Source organism: Psittacula echo (genome assembly GCF_963264785.1).
Source record: "Psittacula echo genome assembly, chromosome: 4".
Taxonomy (NCBI): domain Eukaryota; kingdom Metazoa; phylum Chordata; class Aves; order Psittaciformes; family Psittacidae; genus Psittacula; species Psittacula echo.
In genome coordinates, this window is record NC_137738.1 from 4,977,559 (window position 1) to 5,003,084 (window position 25,526).

Below are 25,526 nucleotides of genomic sequence, written 5' to 3' on the forward strand. Positions count from 1 at the left end.
ATGATGCAGTGACACTGCTGGCTTTAGGAGCATTGTGTGGGCAGAATGCAATGCAAGCCTTGTACCATTTTTTTCTCCTGCAAATGCCATAATGGCTTTTCCATTATTAATGATAACTTAAAATGTTCCAAAATGTTGTAAGGTGGTTACTGGACACATATTCTACCAAAGCCATTAACTGTTTCTCTAATTATATCAAAATGCATCTCAATTCCCCATCTACTTCCCTGCTACAATTGCTTCATCAATATTCATAAGATCCAAGAGCTTGATATTGATTACCGCATCTAATGGACTCATTATGCAAAGTCATTGTGACCTCTGAAGCAATTTTACTTGAATGACTTATCTAGATGCTTGTTCAAAATGTTTTGAGACACAAGCACCAACATAGGAGCAAGCAGAGCAGGACAAAACTCACCACAGCATCTTTAACTGGCAATACTCTGACAGAATGCACTTCTTCCATGCTTGTATGACATGTTATGCAACTCTAAAAGCTCTGTCACATTATCCCCAACTTCACAGAAGCCCTTGTTATCATGCAGGAGAAAGAAGTAGTTAATATTAACAAATCATTATTAACATTCATTAAGGAAAATCAATCTGATTGTGCTATAACCTCCTGCTGCAGTTAGCTGGGTTATTCTGATATTTACATAATATTGACCTCCTGCTAACCAAAATTGTGGCAGTTATATAACATCTGTCAATGTCACGGTGATTCTGCAAACAAAATCCATTCTGTTTATCAGCACCAAGGTACAAAATAAATGCCTTTTGCAAACAGTTTCTAACCACAAATGTTTTACTGCTTCACATGTCCAACATTAATAGCGATAAGCATTCTTCTTTGAAAAGGTAAGAAACCAACTCACTCTCCTTGTCACATGGTATGAAGTTTAAAGAGCAAAAACCAGAAGGTAGATGAATTCTGGAATAATGGGTTAAACTAAAGAAATAACCCTTAAGACTGAATGACCTGGAAGGGAGGTGGGTATATCATCACTTGGATTCTTAAAAAAATACAAATCTCTAACTCAGAAACTATCAACCAGATTCAAGAACAAAGAGTAAGCTGTTAGTGGTACAACTACAGCTGTTCCATTATAGTTAACTATGAAATTATTATTAGGATGTTTGCTGCTAAGATGCTTCAGAACCAGACAAAACACACCTTAAAATGATACAAACTAAAATAAAGTTTGCCAAGAAGACTGTATTACTTTCTTTCCTTAAGCCTTAAAATATGGCTCAAAAAAAGTGATCTCCCAATAGAGTAATTCATAGGCACATTAGTCACGTTTGAGCATGGCGCAAAAGCCTGAATTTTATCTTCATTCAGAAACACCTATTTTTGGAGCAATACGATCTAAAAGGACAACATGCTTCAGAGAGGGAACCAAAATTAAATATTCAAAGCACATACTCTCAGTTTCACAGCTGAAGTATCTGCCAATTAGCAACTCTGTCAGCAAAAACTTAACATTGCAAAAATTTCAGAGGTAGAACTAATTAGAAGCAAGCATGATGAACCCAAATGGTATGACTTCAGTACTCTAAACCTTCAGTTAGTATTTAGATGCATGTTTGAAGTGAGAGCATTTACGTTTACGAACTGGCACCTCTACTTTATAGAACTGCAAAAATCCATTTCCCAAATGTAACTAATATAGATGTGTTTGCTATTTATTTCATTATAGTATCACACAGTATCACAGTATGTTAGAGATTGGAAGGGCCCTCAAGAGATCATCTAGTCCAATCCCCCTGCCAGAGCAGGAACACCTAGATAAGGTTACACAGGAATGTGTCCAGGCGGGTTTTGAATGTCTCCAGAGAAGGAGACTCCACAACCTCCCTGGGCAGCCTGTTCCAGTGTTCTGTCACCCTCACTGAGAAGAAGTTTCTTCTCAAGTTTAAGTGGAACCTCTTGTGTTCCAGTTTATACCCATTACCCCTTGTCTTATCATAGTTTGCCATTGAGAAGAGCCTGGCTCCATCCTCATGACACTCCCCCTTTATATATTTATATACACTAATAAGGTCCCCCCGCAGTCTCCTCTTCTCCAAACTATAGAGACCCAGCTCCCTCAGCCTTTCCTCATAAGGGAGATGCTCCACTCCCTTAATCATCTTTGTCATTTCTTATTCATACTTATAGACAAGAATACTAACACATATGAATGATTGAATTCTAATATGCTTATCATGGCTTAGTCCCTGCTACCACAAGCAGTTATAAAGAACCTGCTGAGACTATGTGGAGGGTTTGCAGGTAAATCTTCAGCACATGCTCAGCAGATATCACAGAGGACTGAATAAATTTGTAGCTATAGACAGGGAGAAGGTGGGACCTTGCTCTTGAAGCCAGCACGAAAGAGAAAACTGCAGACCATGACTACGTAGCATAAACTATCTGCTGTCTGCTAAGTAGGACAGCCTTGGAAGAGTACAGTCAGCGAAGGGTAGGGTGCTACTCTTAAAGGTCTCGGATCTTACCCTCAAAAATGAAGCTTCCAACATACACAAAAGGCATGTATAGTTTATTAATTTGTTTTTAAATTAAGTTCCTTACTTTTTCTTCAAGTCCCAATTATTCATTTTTCATAGTCAAGCAGGCCTATTTATTGATTATCCTTCCTACCAATACTTTCTAACACTTGAATTCAAGGCATTTCATTTACGTCATAAATGTGTGCTAAAATTCTAAATAACTGCCATGTGTAATTCTAAATATAAATCTACTCTGCGTCTGCTTCTGACGCTACTGCCGCCTCAGGCAGAAAAGCTCCAAATGTCTGTGAAGCTTCAATGTTAAATGTTGCAAAAAGCACTGGCTATATAAATGATGTTGCCTGACTTGATTTTGCACCTGCTAAAAGCCTATCAGCCTCTCTGGCATCTCTTTCAGATGCTGCATGAATAGCAGCAAATAAACCCAAGACATATATATATTCTATGAATGATACCAATAGGAATCAAGAGAAATTACAGTATACTTCAAGTTACAATAAAAATGGTCCCCTATCTAGGGTGACAGCTGTTGTGCTAGCTCCACTTAACAATCACTAGTTAACCTGTAACATGTATTTTTCTCCTCCCTCTGGGAAGTCATGTATCAGACCTAAGTAACAAAGGGGACTGATGACAAATTGAAGTCCTGTTTCACAAAACCTGAACAGCCTGCAACATTAGTTCTGTGTTTAGTCCCTTTTAGAAGTGCTGAGCACCCACAAGATCAAGTTACACAGGATCAGTTCTAAAACCCTGACTCCAAAAGCAATGAACTGCCAAGGTCAAAACCGAGCTCTGAGGGTCAGTGTAAAAGCAAACAGGATCTATGGAAACTTTTCTGATGGCAGCAACGGACTACTTTGAAAAGTTATCTACATGGCCAAGGTCTTTTATCCACCTAAACCTAGAAACTGCTACTACAAAGCACCATCTACGGTCCGAATATAACAACCAGAAAAGAGAACTTAACTGTGTGGCATAATATAAATTTTTCCTGTTACCCTTAATATACCAGCTTCTAAGACATCAAGATCATTTGGTCCTTTCAAGCAAGGAGTTGCTCATAAGAACAAGTAAAATTTAATCAACACATTAATATGAGTCATGTAAATTCAGATGAGACTGGATTGTGTAGTCAGCAAAATTGTGACACCAGCACAGTGAAACTGATTTAAAGAAATTAATTCTACATGGATGTTTTCAGTATACATTCAACCAACAGATCAAATGTATATTGTGATCATCCTGTTCATCCTAATCTGTAAGGGTACTATAGAAACTTTATCCTATTACAAAGTTTTCTAATTTTTTGTTGGTATCACAACATGCACGCACCAAAGCAATAAATATTGTTACAAAAGACAGAATCAGAAATCAGCTAAACTTCACTAGGTGTGATGCAGAACCCCCTCAACATGGGAGGTTTAAAGAACAGATTTGGTTGTCTTGCTGGATGGATACTCCATAAAAGAACACACTGGTTTTGTTCCCCACAGATGTTTCTTCCTTGAGACAGACAGGTCAAAGCCCTATGTATGGTCTTCGAGGTGGGGGTGGTGGATCACTCAGTGTCAAAGACTGGACAATGACCCTGAAATATGTGCTCTCATTTCAGTGAGGCATGGCAAATTCTCAGCTTATTATGCCTCTCAGATCACAGGAGTGCTCACCAGGGGCACAAGCTTAGCTTCAGACCACAGGCAAGAGGGCAAACTGTCTACAAGTGGATCTATCCCTGCCAGCAAAATGATGAATCAGCAGCTACATGGTGTGCTGAAGGGGACTGTTACAAATAGTGTGCGTTTAAATTACATTTGTTTTGACAGACTTGTGGTCAAAGTAATGAGCAGTGTTTAATAGCTCCTCTAAAGCAAAAAAGAAAAAAAAATGGGGGGTAAGAAAATAAAAAGCCAGAAAAGCAGCAGGTAAAATTTAATAGAGATACCTATGACAGAGAAAAATGCTTACAAGAAATTCAGTTTTTAAAGCCCCGTGCTACTTAAGGAGGTTCAGTTAAGATCACTGATTTTTTTACTTTGATTGGGAAAAACCCCTTTGGAAAAACGGCTGGAGAGGATGGGATGTAAGTTTTTTGACAAAACTCGGCAGTATTTTTGGAAGTTTCTATGCAAGATGTATTTTTGTCAAAAGACTCTCATAGAAAGAAAGAGGAAAAAAAAAAATTTCCTGTCCAGTTCTGGCATCTTGCCTTTCAGTGACCAATAATAACAGCGCAGTAAAAACAGAGCACACCACACAGGACCCAAGTGTTTCCTCCTGCACCTGCAGATGTCCCTTTGCCTCGTATAAGAAGGAGTGCTGCCTCTCCCGAATCTCATCTTTGGAGGATGATCATTTAAAATAAATACATTTAGTTCCATCAATGGAATTTGATTTTCTCAGCATTTCTATTCCCTTCTATAGGTTATTCTACAAGGAAGAATGTTCTGCAGGGAAATAATTGAATACAAGAAAACATTGTTTTATCCATAGCTGGTGTTTGAAATTTAAGGTAAGCCTAACAAAACTACATGTTTCTAAAAACAGAATGAAAACAGGGATACAAATGAGAAAGCCAACTTAGACTAAACATTTAAAGGATCCGAATTTACTGCTAAGCACACAACAGAAAGACAGTTATGTTTCCACTTTTACTACTGCTAAATTTCACTGCCATTGTGAATTCCTTCAGCCAACACTAAAAATGTCTTTGGCTAACACAGAAAACATTGCAACATGGTGATAATTAATTTTATTAGGTTTTACCACAGTGATCCTTGCTGAAGATGCACGGGGGAAGGTGTCAGTCAAACTACACTAGAATTCTTGCACGGGGCTTATAAAAGCAGTGTTGGAGAGAGCGAAGAGGAAGCGTGAAGCCTTTTGGCTGCACAACTGCTTGGCTAGGGCACCTCCCGTTCCTGATTCCTGGTTTGCAGAATACTGGGAAACAACAGGAGCAGAAACATGAATGGTTTGTTTAAAGTAAAACATCCTTCAACAAGAAACTCCACTGGGTTATTAGGCTTAGCAAGGAGCTGAGCACTGGAGTGTTATTGCATGAGAGGATGAGACAGAAAGGCTCTCACTCAAACACAAGAGGGGTGTACAGTACCAGGAAACTACTGGAGTACAGAGAATCCTCATCTTCCACAAACACAAACTATAATGATGACAGACACAAAGGTTTGGGTGAATACTTCATGTTCTGCTCTAATGCTGCACAGCTGCTTGTGTACAGCTGTCCAGAGAGCAGCCTCTAAAAGCAACAGCACCAACACCATAAATGTAGACACTGAAATCAGACCATCTGCTGAATTCCTAGTCACCTCAAGAGGCTTAGATGGGACCACAGGCAAACACTGCCTCTGGATGTAGGTGCAAACCAGAATTACCCACATTAGTCTGCAGTTTCTGAAATTTCATATATACAAGAACTAGCTATTTCACATCAGAAAATTCACACTTTCTTTGCTACCTTTCTGTCTTCAGTGGATTTTATACAGTCTACCAATTCTACTATCTATCATTTTTGCTTTCTCTGGAAAAGTATTCTAACATCTAAGAATGCTTATTTGGTACAGTGTTGACATATGCAATATCATTTATCAGTAAACAAGATCATACTGAAAAAAAGCTGAACACCTGGCAGAGATCTATGTGTAAGGCAAATAACAAAATACTTTAAAATGCCACAGGCAGTTAAAATTATTAATATTACTATTTGGAATTAGATAAATGAGGTATGACTTCTGAAGACCCTCATTCACAAGGAATCCTTCTAAGAAACACTGGTACGAGATGGCCATTTGTAGACTTTATTAAAACTTTCTCATGTATATCAAATGTTTTAACAAGTCATAAAATAGGTGGCTACAGCAACACTAATGCAATCCTAATATACATCTCCCGAGCACTTGGCAAATTAATGTTTCCCATGTCACTTAAGGGCTCAAGGTTTATAAATTCTATACTGTCCTATTCTTATTCACATCCAAGTAAATTTAACCAGTAACTAAGCAATAATAAAAGTCTGGGTTTTAATGCAGGATGTACTTTTCTTATATAATTTTTTAGAAGTCATTATAGACAGATACATGCAAAATGAAAATTATCACAGTCGCATATGACATCACTGCTGTGCCTTCAAGAACATATTCATATTGGAAGAAAGTGATAGGCTTATCTCCAGATATCAGTAATAAACAATCACAAATAAATATACCTACCCCATTTATATGTAGCTGACTAAAATCTAATGGTGCTGTGCGTGAGTGTTTGCAATTATCTCACCGAGAAGCTAATTTATTTATTTGGCTCACATCAACCACTATTTGGATTTCCTCAGCCACACCCAAGAAGAGACCGAGTGGAGTTCTGTGCTACGTTCACTTCTTTTCCTTCTTTCCACTGACAGTGAAGTGCACTCTGAACTGCAAAGATACAACCTCAGACGCAGAATCAGAGATCACATTAGATTTACCAAGTGTTAGTTTAATTAATAATGGCTAAGACAAGAAATCTTGTGAGATTTAGGTATATTCCATGCTTAAAGGTAAGACAGTTAAATTACTTTTCAAGGAATTAGGGAAGCATCCAAATACAACTTTCTTGCTCAGAAACAAGTGAAGGGTGAATGGAGCTCCCTTCTTAAAACTGCATCCACACGCTGATCCTGAAATCTAGCAACAAAATAACCGGGTGAGCAGTATGCAATTTTCTCTTCCAATATAGACAGTGTTCTAGAAGTTATATCTAAAGGTCACAGAGGATTTCATTTCCCCACAGCTCAGTTCTCGTTCCATGTTGAATGTATCAGCAAGAGTGTTGTTTATAACAAACGGGTTTTTTGTTTGTTTTTGGACGTATCCATGAGGAATTAGTGCTAGACCACCAACTGATTTCACATAGGCCACCCAAGTATTCCCTCAATATCAAAAGCAGAAAGACATTCCTTTTCAAAACTTTCAGGATTTTGCTTTTGTCTATAGTACCGATTATAATTTAACACAGCAAAACACCACCACAGATAGAAGATTTTTACCCTATGTCAGAACTCAGGAGTTCTGCATAAAAGCAAGGACTACTTAAAGACAAAGCACAGAGCCATGATGGAATCCATGCATTGCAAACAACGTTGACATCATGGTACAGTTCACCCTAGAGAGTCAGTTTTCCATGCCCTCGGCAAATGCTCAACTGCCTTTTATCAGCACTATTAGTCATTACCATGACAGCAATATAGGATGAAATCAGCATCCGTTACATTGCGTAGTTACCTTAAATGCCATCCAGCCACTGAAACACGAAGGGCTGGAAAATTACTTGGAGCAATATTGTGCTTTTGCTTGTGTTAGTGCATTTTTCAATTGATGCAAACACATTAAGACAGTTAATCAATTACAAATCAAAATCCATTCTCTGTACTATTAATGAATGCAACTTTGTTCAGGTAAAAAGCATTATGTTGAAATACTTTGAACTAAACATTAATGGTGTATGAATTCTGAGTAACAAGAGCAAAACACACTCCTCCAAGGAGTTAGACGACTTCAGACATGACCTTCTGCAGCCTGAAAGGATGTTTCAGCTACTTTCATAATCAACAGCTCTCTTCTTCCAGGAATTTTCAAGTAATGCAGTGTGGAAATCACACTGTCCGTATCTTACTGTGACTGTCATGAGGATAAAAGTCTTAGCAAGAGGGAGCTAGCTTGATACTCTACACTAAATCTGCAATGTGCAACATATTTTAAAGAGAGCAACACTAACTAGCACCCTTTCATTAAGCTGCTGTTTTCCTCCTATCTGTCACACAGATGAGACACAGGGTAAAGGACCTGATTTGCCATTGTATATCAGGAATCCTCACTTGCCCTGCATGAATAAGGATCACAGCACAGGACCCTGAAAAGAGATTCAGTCATAATTCAATAACTTTTAAACAAATCACTTTCATGTCAGTATTAAAGCATGACTTTATATCCCAAATTTGATTTTCTTCTTGAGAAGGTCACAGGCAAAGCATACCATGGGCTCTAATGCATCTCTGAAGCATCAAAGTGTTAATGAAAATACTAAAAAGACTGCCTAGCACTGATCGCATGGGAAAAAGCCTGTGCGCCAGATCTTTGTCTCAGCCTTCAGCAGCAGCTGACAGGTTAGGGAAGCAGAACAAACCAGAGTCTGCACCAGTCGCTTTTCTTCTGACAGAACGATTTGATATATTTCCTTCATGTATGCAATTCAGAAACACCTATTTTACCTTTATTGCACTTTAGTTTCAGATCATTCAGAAAGTTTGATCTGAGAATTAATAGCGAGCATGTAGCTGATAGCCCTCCTTTATGGAGCTGAAATCAAGCTCCAGTGCCCAGCTCCCAGAAAGCACCTCTGCCTCATAATCTGCCATAGCTAGATAATCTCAGGCAAAAAATAAAGCACATGCCACTAGCAGGAGGCTCTAATGTACTGCATAGAAGAAATAAAAAGAAAACCAGAAATATCAACATTTCTAATGGTATTTTCCTACAGAATCAGAAAAGTGCTTTTTTGTTAACATAAAATATTTATAAGGTTATCGTCATGTACTATCCATTAGTTTTAAACTGCTGCCTTCTTTACAATGCCTGACTGCCTGAGTTCAGGCTGGTAACAGAGCCATCATCAGAACTAATCTCAGCTCCAACATATTCCAGCCTCTTTTGCAGCCCTATCTGCTTGATTCAATTTTCCATGTACTTTTACCCCTGGCAGTCCTATTTAATAACAGTGTTTAACACCCAAAGGGAATTGAGATGTGGGGTAAATAAATTACTTGTCCAAAGTCATGAATACTTTTTTGCTGAGGCAGCTTCCTGAATCCTGTATTCACTGACCAACCCACTAGTCTACAATCTTCCCTGTCTGGCATCATTGCTGTTTCTCCCCATAAAAATGCATCTTCTAAAAATGTCGTAAAGAAACATACAAAGTGTTCTAGGAGGACAAGAAATACCATATAAATGCAATTATTACCATACACAGGAAGTCTCAGCCGTTTTACATGTAACGGACATTAACAACACCAGCAGAAGGAGTAAAACCATAGTATTAAGATTATGGTTTATGTCATATCTTAATTCTAAATTATCTTCCCTACAAGTTACCCTGCAACTTGTTTTTAAAACCATTTTTTTCCATACCCTACATATCAGATGATGATAAAACACAGATTATGTTTTGCTGCATAGCCAGTTGCTTCTTAAATTTTAGCAAACTTTTAATACTCCATACTTGCAAAAACCCTTAAAACATCTCCTCTTTTCCCTTTTGGCTTTTTATTTTCAAATAACCATTTCTGTGCCTTTGTCTAATAAGAATTACCTCTAGGCCATAAGCAGAAACAGGAAATAAAAGCAAATAACCCAGTGTTCAAAACAACGTTGTTGTCTGGCTAGGGATTTCAGTATGGAGATGTAGCCATTCCAAACTTAGCAATATTAAATAAAGGAAGTACTCATTCTGGAGGCTTGTCACCAACTCTGATGGGAACACGTGATGGACATCAGTTGCTTAGGTTTTCTTCATTCAAATGAAGACGAATGTGGTGGAGGAAACTAAGAGCAAAATGGAGATTTGAGATGAGCACTGGTATTTATGTGAGATTACACCAGAGTGCAACAGGAAACACTGACATGACAACTTAGAGCCAAACAAATTAGTCTATTTTGTGTACTCTAACATCTTCCAGTTGATTTGTCATTCCTACGAAGATTCCAGACAAGCAGAAAGATAATCTAGAATTAAAACTTGGTTATTTGAACATAAGATGAATACACGCTAAATCAATATAAATAAATATACCAATACTATTACAATCATTATTATTAGTGTGTTTCATAAACTATAATGGAACTCCTTGTTTTTCTAATGCAACACTAACATTTTCTAAGCCCTCACAAGAAGTTTTTCCAGTTATAAATTATATTTTTAAATACATGTATTTATATGTGCACACACACACATCTATGTCCTTCTGACTGACGGAAATAGTTTAGCCTTTTTTTTTCATGCTTTTAATGCTAAGATTGATTTTGGTTTTATAATCTGAATAGCCTTTTAACAACAGGATTTCTATTTATTCTGTTTTTCCTATGGATTGTGTTTAGCTTCTCAGATGCAAAACGCACAAAAGTGCCTTATTACTATATTAATATAATTAATAACTATATAAAAGCAGAGTAATTTATTGCTAAAATTTGTAATAAAACACATATTACAATTTGAATTGAATAATAAATTCATAAGAATGAACTCCGAATAATACACAGCCACAGTTTCTCTGCCACAACAAAATAGCAACTTTGCTCCACAGCAATTACATATTTCAGTAGCCTTTCCAAGACAAATCAAAGAGGAAAATCCACTCTGCTGTTCAACTGATTCTGTCATCTATGTAACTGCATTTACTTATCCTAACTACCACAAGCTTTAAAGACCTCTGCAAGGAAGGATTTACAGGAAATTACAGCTTTAAATACCAATGTCCAAGTAAGACTCAGTTTTGCTGGGGCAGGGACTTCAGAGTTTGGCCTGCCTGCAGTTCAAGATGAAGCTGGCAGGAAGTGGAAGGGGAAGCAACGCACTTCAGGCCGGGATAAACAGCTCAGCAGGAAGCAAGGGAAGGCAGTTACAGGCCAGTCAGCAAGATAATGAATACAATCCAACCTTACAGTAATAAGGAGAAAAAGAATTTTGACTTTGATTTTTGGTTTCAAATTCAAACAATGCCATTAATGGTCATCTGCTTTCTTCCTCCCATTGTAACAAGGCATAGAACAAGCTTTGTTTGGCTTAGCATTCAGAGCAAGAGAAGACACTACTCCTAGGCACTGGTGCCGAGAGCTGTGCATAATCGAAACCCATACAAAGAACCACGGGACAGATTAAGGCTTCAGTGCCTACAGAGACAGATCTTCTCTGGGATTTTCACAAGAATCTAAATGCGGTAGGTGGCTACATCCAAGGGAAGTTAAGGAACAAAAGAAGTAAAAACCTTGATTCCCCATTGCTTTCTGTAGAGAGATATTAGCCTCAAGAGCCCATTTGCCTAATTGCAGCAACTTTTCCACTGGGTTCTCTAGAAGCAGCTACCCAGAAGAGGCACTGAGTGAAAAGAAAGATGATGTCTTAAATAAAATTAAAAATATCTTTCTTCACAGTTACCACGGTTTTGTGCCTGTTTCTTAGAAAACCACCTTCAGAAATGCTATTGATTACACAGTTACACAAAAGTAGCAACAAATTTCCTAAAAGGGTATCAGTATTAAGAACACTAAGAAAATCACTTTGAACTGCAACTATCTAATCTTTAACAGCACACATCATGTTCACCTTATCTGTGATTCAAGTGTACCAACCTATGCAGTTAGTCCTTAACCGTTATTTGAGGAAAAAGAACTAGAAGGGAAAGAAAGGAAAAGATTTAGCTGAATGCTATAAAAATAGGAAACTAGCAATAATCTTACTGAATATAACAATGCCATTATTTAACTTCATTCCGATTAATCCTTAACAGAAACTTCCATTTTCTAACTAATTAAAACCCTCAACTGTATGTCTCCCAGAAATAGAAAGGAGATAAAAGAATAAAAAGAAAACTCAACATCAATGCCAGCAAACTGAAGAAATACATTCCAGATGTCTAACAATGGATTATTTTCTTAGTCTTTCTCCTGTAGGTATGAAACTGCAAGGTTGTATTCTTTCCATGCTCTCTTCCAAATTTCTTATTTATGTAAAATGGTTCCAGTGGAACTGGGTTGGCCTCATTACAATCACAGAAGAAATACTGCACGCCTCATGTTAGCCAAAGTTTCTCAGACCAGAACAATTTCAGTTTCACCTGTGCTATAGCAAATCCAGTCTACTTTTAAAGTCTTTTATGCATTCCTCCAATGCCAGCAATATTAGCAGCACTGCTAGAGGAAATCACTCTTAAACTATAATGGGTATGAAACTATAAAACCCTCAGAGATGATAGCTGCAACTTCAGCAGTCTGTGATACCTGTAACTCAAAACAAGAATTTGGGAAAAATAATTCCATTTTGATACTTTATATGGGTAAAAGAATTTGGGCAAAGAAATTACAAAGATGCAAGTTCTCAAATACAACTTTTAGAGCCTGTACATTTGCCATATACACAGTAAAGGGAAACTACCTCCAATACTCTTAGCGTATCTTAAATTAGGAATGAGGAGTCTTGTTCCCTAGGAAAAAAAAAACTAAACACTGCAGAGAAACGGGTGTAGAATGGACAATATTAGCTTCATCAGCTTTTCACAAACTAATTGCAAATGGCTTCAAGATTCTTAAAGGCTTTCTTTAAGAATCCTTCCAAAGGCAGTAGCAATTAAATTAAATACTTTGCAATACTTTCCAGTTTGTTATGTGTAGCCACACTGGCATAGAAGATGTTTGTATTTCTTACTCCAAACCTTCCACTGAGTAGCCATTCTCAGTTTGTAAGGAAACAGTGTGCCTGACAACTCAAGTGATGCATCCAGTTGATGGCAAGAATTTCACTGACTCGTGCTGAGGCTCAGGAAATGGGTGATAAGCCTGAAAAGAATACGGAAACATAGGCCTGTGCTACTTGATAGCTCATATCCCAGGTCAGCCTTCCCGAAGCAATATAGTTAGAAATCTATAAATAACAGGGATGGTGGTGCTGCAGAGAAACAGAAACATGAAAAGCTGGATCACATCCTAATATGCCAAATGGCTTGGCTATGGCAGGTGGAAAGTCTGTGAATGCAGTCCTTCAGAGAAAACCTCAAACAAGATACTACTGGGTATATGAAGGCTCCCTCCCTTTCTCCAACTCAAAAAAATTAGGAAAAATACTTGAAGAGCAAGATATGATTTCCTTACGTACCTTAGTCAAACATGCAGGCACAGACAAGAGAAATGCTTAATCTACCTAAAAGAAGCTTAATAACTTTTCATGATATATACGTTTCTCTGAAACGAGCATAATTAATCCTTTAAAAGCATTATATTAACAAAACAAGAATCATCATTTCTGATACTGATTATATCCCATGGAGAATAAATGGAGAAGTAAAATATATCTTATACACAGATGTCTGACCTTCCCTGAGCATGCAAAGTTTATACTCTCTAATAATAAGGACCAGGGAAGACAGCCTTTCATTTTGAAAAAAAAGCAAAACTATACTTAAAGTTTTTTAATCTTCAAATCCTGAAAGTCATCAGTAGAGTCTTCAGCTTCTGTTTTGGTTTTGCTGGTTGAAGATCAATTCTGAAATCCTCTACACCACCGCACTCTGGGAGACAAATCTACTTGTTATGGCCGACTTGCCACTCTCAAACTCAGAAGTAGAACTAAGACCTCTTTCATTTATACGAAGGGTGCTATATTAAGTAAAATATCCTGAGAAAGGATTTTGAAAAAGAACCCTGATCACAACTTAGTAACTATTGCCAGCAAAAAGATTTTAATAATAACAGCAAAAAAAAAAAAAAAAAAACCACAACCCAACACTAGTCGTTCATTTAAGATTCTGAAATAGGAATAAATCATATTTTCTTAACCGCAAGTTCATTACATCACACAGAGTACTTTCTACTCTTTCAATGTAGATTACATAGTTAACGGAAAACAAGATCTAAATCTAAATCTCAAGTGATTTTCCAGTCTTTATCAAGCTCTTTCTCTGAAGGAAAACTTCCACTTACTAATATTAGCCTTCCAGCACAACAGGCAGACATGCTCCTGTTTTCTAGAGGAGTCTGTTGACACACAGAAGAATTTTGCCCAAAGTGAAGAAGGCAGATGCACAAATCTCTTCAGATACAGGGTATAAGCAGACAATCCTCTCCCCCAAAGCGTTATTATAAAATGGGTTCATCAGTGATTCCATTGCATACTTCAAGAGCTATAATGCTATCTTGCCTGAAGTACTAAATTTGCACCAGTCTTGATGTGTATTCAGTATAACTATGTATATCTATTCACTCCATAAAAAATGAACACATGAAAACTGTGTGCTCTAAACCAAACATCTGCCATCACTGATATTAGCAACATCTGCTCTATTTATGTATGCATACAAATGAATTATTAAAAAAAAGATTCACATTTTTAACTCTATTTTTCTTCAGAAACACTCAAAAACATTTGTAAATAAAAACGTATTTATTTCACAAGCTGTTCTAACACCAAAGTAAATCAGTTACTGAAAATCAAATTCTGTAGTTTAAAAAAAACAAGAAATCCCGCACTATTTACATTTTACTTACTGAGTTTGCAGCTAATGAGACCTTTTTCTTCTTCTTTTTCCTCTGGGCAGCATATATTCTGTGTGGTTGTCACACTGACATTTACAGAACACCAAAATATTTCTTATGTCTTCTTCTGAATATAAAATTCAAAGTCTAACATATCAGGCAGTTTCTTTGTTAAAGCTGCTGGTGCAGATTAAAATCTGTATTTCACATTATTCTTGATATTACATAATTCACTTTTTTTTGAAAAATACATTAAAAAAATATGGCAGAAATAATGACAGCAAACTAAAAGTAATAGCACGAAAAAAAGACCAGAGTCAGTGTTCAAACAGAGATAGATATAAGAGTATCTAGTATCTAGATAGATACTACAGAGTATCTATCTAATTAGATATCTATCTAATCTATCTAATAAGATACTACAGAGTATCTATCTACTTGGATACTTTCTTTAGAGTAGCCCTTCTGAAAAGCCAGATAAATGATGAAAGTCCTTTTTGGATTCTCATCATCATGCTTTCTTTGAAGCTTTCTTTAAAAGCTGCTATTTGCAAGTAATACACACGTGTTCTACTCAATCATTTTTATGTCCAAAGACTGCCTTTTATAGTGGCAAAACATTTTTTCCTCCAACAGGTACAAAGCGTCCATGAAAAGGCTCAAATAACTTAACCTTTCAAAATTACACTCAAAAACCACACAGTTTTTGAGACTCCAGCTGTTTACATTACCACAGAACTCATATTTTAAAAACTGAAGTAGATTTTTAGGCTATGTTGAAAGCAGTAAACATTTGGTTAATGATGTTCACAACAGGCATTAATGCTCTCAGTTTAGACAACCTCGCTGGTATGTCATATGGCCAGGAACATGGTTAGACCTGTCTTTAATGAATGTATTACCTCACCTCTTCATTCCCTAATCAATTAATCAAAATTGACTACACTAAGTCTTTTTTCCTTAGTTGTACTAACAATACTTGACTCTATTCAGGGAGCATAAGGGTGAAGAGGGAACAGATGGATTCAGAGCACACTTCTGCAACAGCAAAAGTGTAGAACAAAACACCAGAAATCGTAACACATTACAGGTTATGTGTTTTATGAAGCATAGCAAAACAAATACATAAACCCTATAATATTATATATATTTTTCACATGTCATGCTATACAATGAGTATTGGATTAATCTATGCTTTGTCTTCTATTATGAAATAATTAGACATATACAGATTTCCAAAAGAATGCATTTGTATTTCAAATCTTATTACTAGTTTGTGATTCACTTACATGTAAATACCACTGTAGTTTTTAATTTGATGCTTTTCTACTGTTTTCTTTAAAAAAAACCAAACAACCTAGGCATATGTAGTGGTAAAATTAAACATGCCTATTCTAAAGGCCTCGCACAATTTTGTTAGGAAAAAAACAACATATGGAAATCGGAGCATTTACTACATAAATGGAGAAGAGAGGGACAGCAGTTTGGAACATGGTATGTATATGAGTTTCATTTCTATTTCAGTCTAATGCAATTTTCCTTCAACAAGTACAAACTGTTACAGTAGAATACAAAGGTACCTTTAAACAAAATCTTCTACTAGTGTCTTTCTCCCTGCTAAGCACTTGTTTTGGCAAACAGTTAGAAGCCTGCCAAGAAAAGGTCATCGATCTTTGCCTGAAAGGATTGAGCCAGCTTTATCCAGTAAGGGCTTATTACAAACACACAATGCTTACCAGATGTTCAGCCAACTGGATATAATCCAGGGGATGGCCATAAATCCATAGAAAGATGTTCATTATGAAGGCATTTGCCACATGAAATCAAAATCACATAAGCACTCTTTGGTAAACCTCTTCACTGAGCAGTGCAGCTTAAAAGGATCATGTACCAACAGACTGAATTGTCACCAAGCGCTGATTTGCATTTGCACTGATATCTATAAAAGGAATTCTGGCTTTGAACAGTGAGCCTGCAAGGTTCATTTTCCTAGCCAAATGCCTGTGCCACTACTGAAGTCAGTGTTAACTTGCAAGAGCAAAGAATTTACGTGGACTGGACTATCACACAATTATTTCACAGCTCCTCCTCTCAGGCTTTCTGGTTATTGTCATTCAGGTAACAACACAAACACCTGCTTTCATATGCCATGCTACCAACAGGTGAAATTTTGTCTCAAAATAAAAACATCCCCCACCACACCATCAAGTAAATACATGCCGGAGGCAGATGCATTACAGATACCTAATGGCATTAACTTATTGTAACAGATTTGGGAAAACAAGACGTTTACTTAAAGTTGTTCATTTCAGATACGACAAAGTTGTCTGGCTGACCAATTTAAAAACCTTTAATTTCCATATTAGTATAAATGCAGCGCTTGCAGGGAGCTGGGAGAGAGGGGGTTACTTTATCTTTTTTTAATAAACAAACCAGAAACTGAAGATCTGGATGGCAAAGACTTTTTTCAGTTCTAAGCACAGTCATAAAACAGATGAAGAAAAGAATGAAACCTACAAAAAAATTTTCATTTTTGTAATAAGCATCCACACTTCAGCTCAGAGGTATTTTAAGATTAAGCCAAATAACACCCAAAAGAAAAGACATATCAGTAGTAGTTTTGAATTATCCTTCCTAAGAGGAGAAAATGAAGGCGTAGTGGAGGGAGAAAACTTTACAAATAAGTTTAAGCTTCTTTTATTTCTTTGATTTTGCTCTTTTTCGTCACTTGTGGTTTGAATGAGTACTGATCTTTTGGTACAAAAGAAATGAAAAGCCAAATGCAGAAAAATTAATCCCCCAAACCCTACCTACATAAACCAAAACTTCAAAGGAAATAGGTTCTCAGTTGATACATTGCATAATGAGTTTTGAAAACTGAGATTCTGGTTACATTTGAAGATGGCTCACACACTACTGCTTGCTGCTGTTCTATTAAAGCAAGGAAGCCTACAGAAAGAAAACCAAAAAGCTAGTGTAGTATCCTGCTTTTCCCCAGGCTATGAATAAAAATGCGAGATTAGGCCTTTAGAAGCAGCAGTCTTCCTTAGTGAGACTGAACAGAGCAGAGCAACAAATGTCTGGTTTGACTGATTGGATATTTGCTTTAAATTCCAAAGGGAGAAAAGGACACTTCAACTTCAGACCCTATCTCTCTGAGCACACAATATCCCTGAGAACTTTAAGGGGGAGCTGCACTTGTGAAAGAGCTCTAGGTCATAAACCTGAGTGAAGTGACTGAAGACAGAAACCATCCAGTTAGTGTTGCCAGTTCAGTATTGTCCTAATTCAGTTAGGTTCAGATTATTTTAACTCCCAGAAAAAAGTCCCAGGATTTAGAATTGAGGTAACCTTCGTAAACTAGTGGTTAAATCAGCACAGACGGAACTAATACAATAAAGAAGGTTGAATCCTGTGCTAAAATCTTAACATGCGATTATTCACAATGAAAAGCTGGTGATTAACTTGAAACTTACTTTTAGAGAGAGGTGCTACCGCCAGGAGGGATAGTGAAAGTGGGCTAGAGATTCATCCTGATGCATGACATGTATCAGTAAGAATAAAGAACAAGCTGTACCTTCACAGCCTAACACCTCAAAATAAGCAGCTGATAACTACCAGAAACTATTTCATGGTCTGCATGATGAATCTTTCCACAGCACCACAAATTTCCCCAAAATAAAAACAATCAGTGATCATAAAACAAAACAACAAAAAACCCCAACCAAACCCAACCTGTCAAAGTTGTATTTGCAGTAGAAGACATTAGTTAAAGAAAACACCACTCTTAACACAAGTTCCCGAAACCACCACACAAAAAGACTAGCTCCAGGATGCATGACATTTAGACTTTGTGATTTCTGATTAAGCACCTTCTGTTGTTCTTTGTTCAGACAGTGCCTAGCATAATCACATCTCATTTTCTTCATTTTCTGGGCCCTTATAGCTGAAGAAGCATAATTAATGACAATGACAGTGACAACTACAAAATAGTCTAAGGAACAAAAGCTCTGACAAATGGATACATTAGCAATCACAGAGACAGTTTTCAACGTGTGGGGTATTTTCTACTAAAAGACCTTTGCAAAAGGATGCTACCATACAGAACAGAAGCAATTTTTCTTGCTGTATTGATTCTACCAAAGTTGGATGCCTGGAATAAATCCCATGGATATAAACGGCATTAAGAAATGTACCTGCTTCTAATAATACTATTTTCTTTTCCTGCAGAAGCTCCACCATAACATATGCCAATCACCAAAATTGTATTTGCAAAACAGAGCCTTCAAGTAAATCATAGAATTATAGAATTGTTAGGTGAGCTAAGAAGAACTTGGAAACCTCTTCTGAGCTCATATATTTTGACTCAGGTGTTACATGCATTACCTGATGCAATCAGAAGTCTAAAGACTTCTTTGTTGGCTATTTCAATGCAAAAGACCAAATAATCAACCTAAACAAAACGTTCTGAATTCATAAGATACTGCCATGACTTCAGCTAACAGGCTTTATGGTTAAATAGCACCTTAGAAACACAGAATCATAGAATCAAATAGGTTGGAAAAAAAGATCAAGTCCAACCTTTATCCCAGGAGTGTTAAGGCCACCACTAAACTATGTCATTAAGGGCCTCATGTGTATGTTTTTTCAACACTTCCAGGGACAGTGATTCCCTCATTATCCTGGGAAGCCTGCTCTAATGCCTGACCACCCTTTTGGTGAAGAAATTTTTCCTAATATCCAGTCTAAATTAAGAACCTGAAGTTCTTCATCCTGTGAAACTTAAGTATCTTACAAGCAGATGACTCTGAAGATGAATGTATTAGAAGATGTAATCTTCTGTAACTACATAACTTGTAGATATAGGCAAGAGCTTCCAACAGGCTGCTTTCTGCAGCACTTACCACCTCCAGCATAAGCTGTGGTGCTTCACTGCAATTCAAATGCCTGCCTGCTCTAAAAAGGGGAATCTGTAGTCACATAGAAAGACAACCACATAATGCAAACTGGGACGTGTAACAATGACAAATAATCATTATAATAGATTAGCCTTAGTACATAGAAAAAGAGTTTGGAATAGATCTTACATTTTTATTACATTACCTATGATAAATAGTTAACAAAGAACCCTAAAATATCAAGGTCATTCTGAAGTCACTTGTTTTAATACTGACAGTCAGTTGATTTAATAGTGACATACTACAAATGGTAACTTAATTTGTAAGTTGGTAGAAAGCTGCTGTAGGCAACTGTATATACATTTCTGTCACACATAAACCAATAATTCCAAAGAAAGCAGAAATCTACAATGACAAATGCAGCAGGAAGGTCACAAGCTTTTAAACATAATAGCATCTGTCTTTCAGTCTACATAAAACTGACATTGTTGAAAATGTTTTTAATCATTCCTCAGGCAACTTACCTCTCTTACCCATTTGATGGCCATCTGTTATTCCAGTTTATAAATCGAATCATTGTGTCATCGTATTAGGTATGCTTTAAAATTTCTTTAAAATCTTGATTAGCTACACTGGAGCTCTTAAGTATTTCTGAAATCATTCAAAAAACTTCACTCACAAAACTCTAGAAGCACTAAAGTAGATGAAAAAACCACTGCCAAATCATGTCAATAGAACAGTCAATGAGTGCACTTCAGTCTAGAAATAATGTGTATGCTACAGCAACACTGAATTAATACAGAAAAATCAGTATGACCTTGGACAGCAAGCACTGAAGAAATGAGTAAGACAGCATGTCTTACAGAGTCTCCTGTTCATTGAAAGTGAAAGACTGGTAAACTGACACACCCTTCTCCATAGGCCTGGCAAAAGTTGAAGATAGAAGTCTAAAAACCCATGCGATCATTAGATCCAGTTTGCAAAGTACCAGAGAATAAATATGATCATTTACTAATTATTTCTCACAAACACTGAACTACTATAAACTTTGGTTTTCTTACAACTGCATATTTAAAATGGAGTCACCAGATGTTTAGTTAATACCAGAAATGACTGATTACATGCTTTGTAAGTCTGACAAAATATTCTGGCAGAGTAACAACAACAACCACCACCCATATTTTGATCTGGTCCCACAAAAGCAAGTTATCAGAAATTCTTATTCTTCAAGATCCTGTATGTTTGCATATGGCATGACAAGAAACTGGCACAGGTTGCCCAGAGAAGCTGTAGCTGCCCCATCCCTGGCAGTGTGCAGGGCCAGGTTGGATGGAACTTTTAGCAACCTGTCTAGTGGAAGGTGTCCCTGCCTGTAGCAGGGGGGTTGGAACTAGATGATCTATAAGGTCCCTTCCAATCCAAACCACTCTATGATTCTATGACGATTCTACGGGTCAATGAAGTTCAGTAAAAATATCCAGCTAATACTACTGGATCTGTGTCAGGTCCACAGTTTACTTGATCCAAGGGATTTGTTTTTAAAATGCCCCTTAAAGTTCTGAGAGGACAGTTACTATTTGTCAACATCCGATAAAGGTGTTAAAATTATAAACAAATACTTTGATAGATAGAATTTCACTGATTTACTGTTGCAGCTATTTTAGCCCCTGAATTGGTGTCTTAGTGTGCATCTACATTTGGAAAGTCTCCACTGATAGAGCTGTTTCCATTCATGGGGAACAGCCTTGCATCAGAAGGTCCCTTCAAACTCTAACCATTCTATGATTCTATGAAACACATATTTATTTTGAATGCACAGAGACATTTTAAAAATTAAATCTACAGAAAGTAAATAACCCTGCAGATCAATTTTGGCACAGAGAGTGTAGAGGCCTGAAGCAGGTGTTACAAAAATACTGGTTATAAAGCTTAAAATGGAAAATTTCAAACATGTACTTTAAGAGCTGTTTTGTCTTCCTACGTCCACATCAGCAAAGCACACTGAAGTATTCCGCAGAACTAGTTTGGAAAGCACAATATGGGAATGTTCAAATTTTAGCAGAAAAATGTAAATCCTAACTTCTGAGAACACCACCTTCTGCGTGATAGTTCACTTCACATTTTCTTTTCAGTATGTGGGCCAGACAAGTCCCTACTACAGATTTACAAAAGATTGCTAAAATAAATAGTTACTCACCCTCCCTCTCAGTGCAGAACAAACATTCAGAAGCCATAAGCAGGCTCTAAAACAGCATTAGCGCAAAAAAAGATGATGATAAAAACATTCCTGTTGGGTTTGTAGTTTTTCTTGTAAGGGCTTTTTATGCAGTTTGTTTTCCAGTTCTCTGGCTTTAGCATTTGTGTTTTCTAACCTTTTTTCTGCTTCAAAAACTAGAACTGAATGGGAGCAAGTTCTAGAAAATAATTTTTTCAGAACAAATCCGAATTCCTGAGATTTGAACATGCCACTGGGATAGCTGGCATTGCTGCAAGATATCCAGTGGAGAGAGCCTTAAGCCTTGGGCTTTTCAGGCTGCCCCTTAACAACTGCACTGTTACTACTGGAGAAGTACAGCTTCTTCTGAAGAAATTTCACAATAGAGGATGTGGCAGAGAAACTGGCACAGCTCTAAACATGGATTTGTAGCTCACCTTTAGAATAGGGAAAAAAAGTGCAAATAGCAAAGCCAGCAACTCAACCCTTCTTTCTACTGTTCCACATAAAAATACCTGCCAATTTTCAGTACACAGAATTACAAGACAATATCTGTTGGCAAGTATATACCACATCTCGAGGGAAGAGATTTTTTTTACTGCCTTTTTTTTTAATACTGCTAGCTAACCAAGAAACATGAAACGTAATTGCTTCCTCCAGTTAAAGTTGTTGCTACACGTATTTTTATTTTCATAAATTGTCAACTTTTCCCCTCCAGAGTTCAGGTGAAATATTGATACCCATTCATGCAGCATAAAAAGAATACTATATACTCTCTTCCATTTGCAGTGAAAACTGGAGTTCAAAAACAAGATCTTGGTTAATACATTAGGTCAACAGTAGCAATCACCTCAACCAGCCCTACCACTCAAAAGTCCAGCGCTTATTCTAACTTGAATGTTATGTTCCTTTTATAATCAATGATACAGATCAACCACAGCAAACTGTCCCATTGAAATACATAAAAGACATATCAGATGTATTCTATTTACATATATATTTATATATGTATATATACATAGGCTGAACCCAGGACAATAGATCAAAAGAAATAGGCATTTTTAAAACATGTAGCATAAATTACTTCCCATGCAGGTTAAAAGTTTCTGTTCACTACAGAAGGATGAATACAATTATTATGTTAAACTAGGTTCTTCACTAAGACAGCTGAAGTGAGAAGAGATGCATCCAAAATTAGCTAGGCCTTAGCCCTAATAAAGCAGTCTGAAAGTAAGATTTCATTACATCACTAACAAAACACCATCAAAACAGTTTACGAACTGTTGTACAAACCTGGTCGAATTTATCTTGTGAGGAAAAATGTAACCTTCGTAGAGAATTCTGCAATACTTCTACACAACACTTTTTAACAAATATAATTTTACAGGAAAGCTCTAAAACTTTACAAGTTCTGTTGCATTTTGCAAGCACACCAAGTTCTCCAAGGCTTTACCAAATTAACAGTAACTAAAGTCTCTTGGTCTTCCTCAAGGGCTTCTCATAAGACAGCATTTTCATAAGCTGCTTTCCCTTAGTGGTCTGTTTCCATTGGAGTGCTGCCCTTCAGTGCTAATGTAGCGACACAAGCTCTAGTTCTGCAAATTTCTTTCCAAGCATCTTTCAAGTATCAGAGGGCAATACACCACATAATATAGGTGACATTATACCATCACCACATTTTCTTTTTTCTGTTACAGAAGATTAAAGAACTTTTAAAGAACAACATAACACTATTCTTCCTGCCCTCTCACTTGAATACATCTTGGGATGGAATATTAGAACAATGCCTGTCTGGTTATCAACCAACTATCAATGGAAGGTTGGAAAAACATCCATCTCCCCTGTGACAGAATCACTTCAATGCCTTTAACCACATTTTAGTTCCATCACTGGCATGCCAATTAGCAAGATATGTGGAAAGTACTATTTAACTGATGTTTTATTTAATATATAGAAAGAAAAAAAGGCAGAGGGTATCGTACATGGGTACAAAATGTGGCTATAAGATGATGTTTAAATAATAGTTTGCTTTGTTTTTAAAATTCAGGATGTAGAGCAGTATATGTTTTTGCAAGCTACTGCTAGTAATTGGTCAGAGCATAGCAACTCATTACAAGGAACAGAAATATAAATGTGTTTTTCCACTGTTTCTCAACTGTGTCAGGCAAAATAATTTTATTTCATAGCATTTTCTGTTTCAGCTCCTATCAGGGTTTACGTGAATCTTCTTTATATATTGTGAACCAACAACCTTGTTTAGCATTATGAGTTACTGCAGAAAGTTGATCAATGGACATAATCTAAAATGATCAAACCCAAACCAGCCATCTAGGCTATTTCAGCAGATCAGGCTGCCATCAAGAGCATGGCTAAGATACACAGATTTCCTTCTTCATAGATTCTCTTATTCCCACCATCTACCACCTGACTCTGTTCCCAGTTAACAGCAGAAAAATAGCTTAAGAGTTTAATTAATGTTTCTCTTCCATCTTTGTTTTTGCTTTGTTTTTTCTTTCCCCAAACATATAACTGCTGTGTCCTAAAAATGAAAACACCTCATCATTACGTTTTGATCTTTACTTTACTTGAAAAAGAAAACATCTAGTGGAAAAATATCAAGTATTAGAATAATTTTAAAAGCTAAAAAATTCTTCTCCCCCACCTCTGATATCTTACCATTTCTATCTACATAGTGGTTAGCATAACTCCAAAAACAATAATTTGGAAGTTTCTTCTCGAAATTGATACTACTAAACTATTCTTATTCCATTACTGTCCTTTCAGTCAGTATAGTTACCCTCAGTGACAAACAGGGTAAAATGAACTGTAACTGTTCATTGACTCACACACAGTTACATAAAAAATTGTTCACTTTAACTTGAGCTCTTTAACTTAAACTTCAGATTTAAGAGGATATTGGCACAGCACCTCCTCTACCACTTCCATTGCAGAGGCCCTTGGAATATTCCATTCATAAATGAATAAGATAAAAGACTGAAAGTCCCTACCTTCACCTGATGATCCTGAAAGGTCTATGATGACATACACTCTCCCTTCTGGCTCCAAGTCAATCTGCAATCAAGAAGAGAATTAGAAAAAAAACTTAGAATGGCTCCTAAAGCAAGTGACTGCATGTGCAGGAAACAAAAGGTTTCCAAGACTCATGAAGCCAAGGTGTAGGCAGAACATATGGACAGGTCTACGGTTCACTACCAAACAGAGCCTCCTTTTGCAAAGAGGTGTGTTGAGGATCATGTACCTTCACTGAAGTAAAAAAGTGTGTACCCTTAGCACTTGTAAAGCTTGAACCCAGTGAATTTTACAAATAAAATATTTAAAGCACTGTTCTACCATACATTTGCACCACTACTTCCAAGGAGACGAGGAAGGAAGTTAAAAAGTGGTAGTATCGAGTAACTTTTTTTACTGTAATTTATACCAAGCCCAGATATGCAAATGTGAAAAACAACACTGTGGCCTATTCAGATCCCAGCAAGGCAGATCAGCTCTGGTCACAGAACGGGGGAAATGAACACACACAGCTCGTACGGCTGGGTAACACGTGTTTATAATACTCCCTTTGTATTCCCACAGGGAGAA

The 25,526-nt window shown here is 36.9% G+C and overlaps 1 protein-coding gene across 1 annotated transcript in view; it reads right to left on the reverse strand.

Annotated features, from left to right (window-relative positions):
• PRKCE (protein kinase C epsilon) overlaps positions 1-25,526 on the reverse strand; it is a gene marked incomplete at both ends in the record, with an annotated part of 282,775 nt that overhangs the window by 157,373 nt on the left and 99,876 nt on the right. Inside the window, one exon of the mRNA XM_080615806.1 lies at positions 24,935-24,998. Coding sequence (XP_080471932.1) covers positions 24,935-24,998 — 64 coding nt within the window. The remainder of the gene's footprint in view (positions 1-24,934; positions 24,999-25,526) is intronic.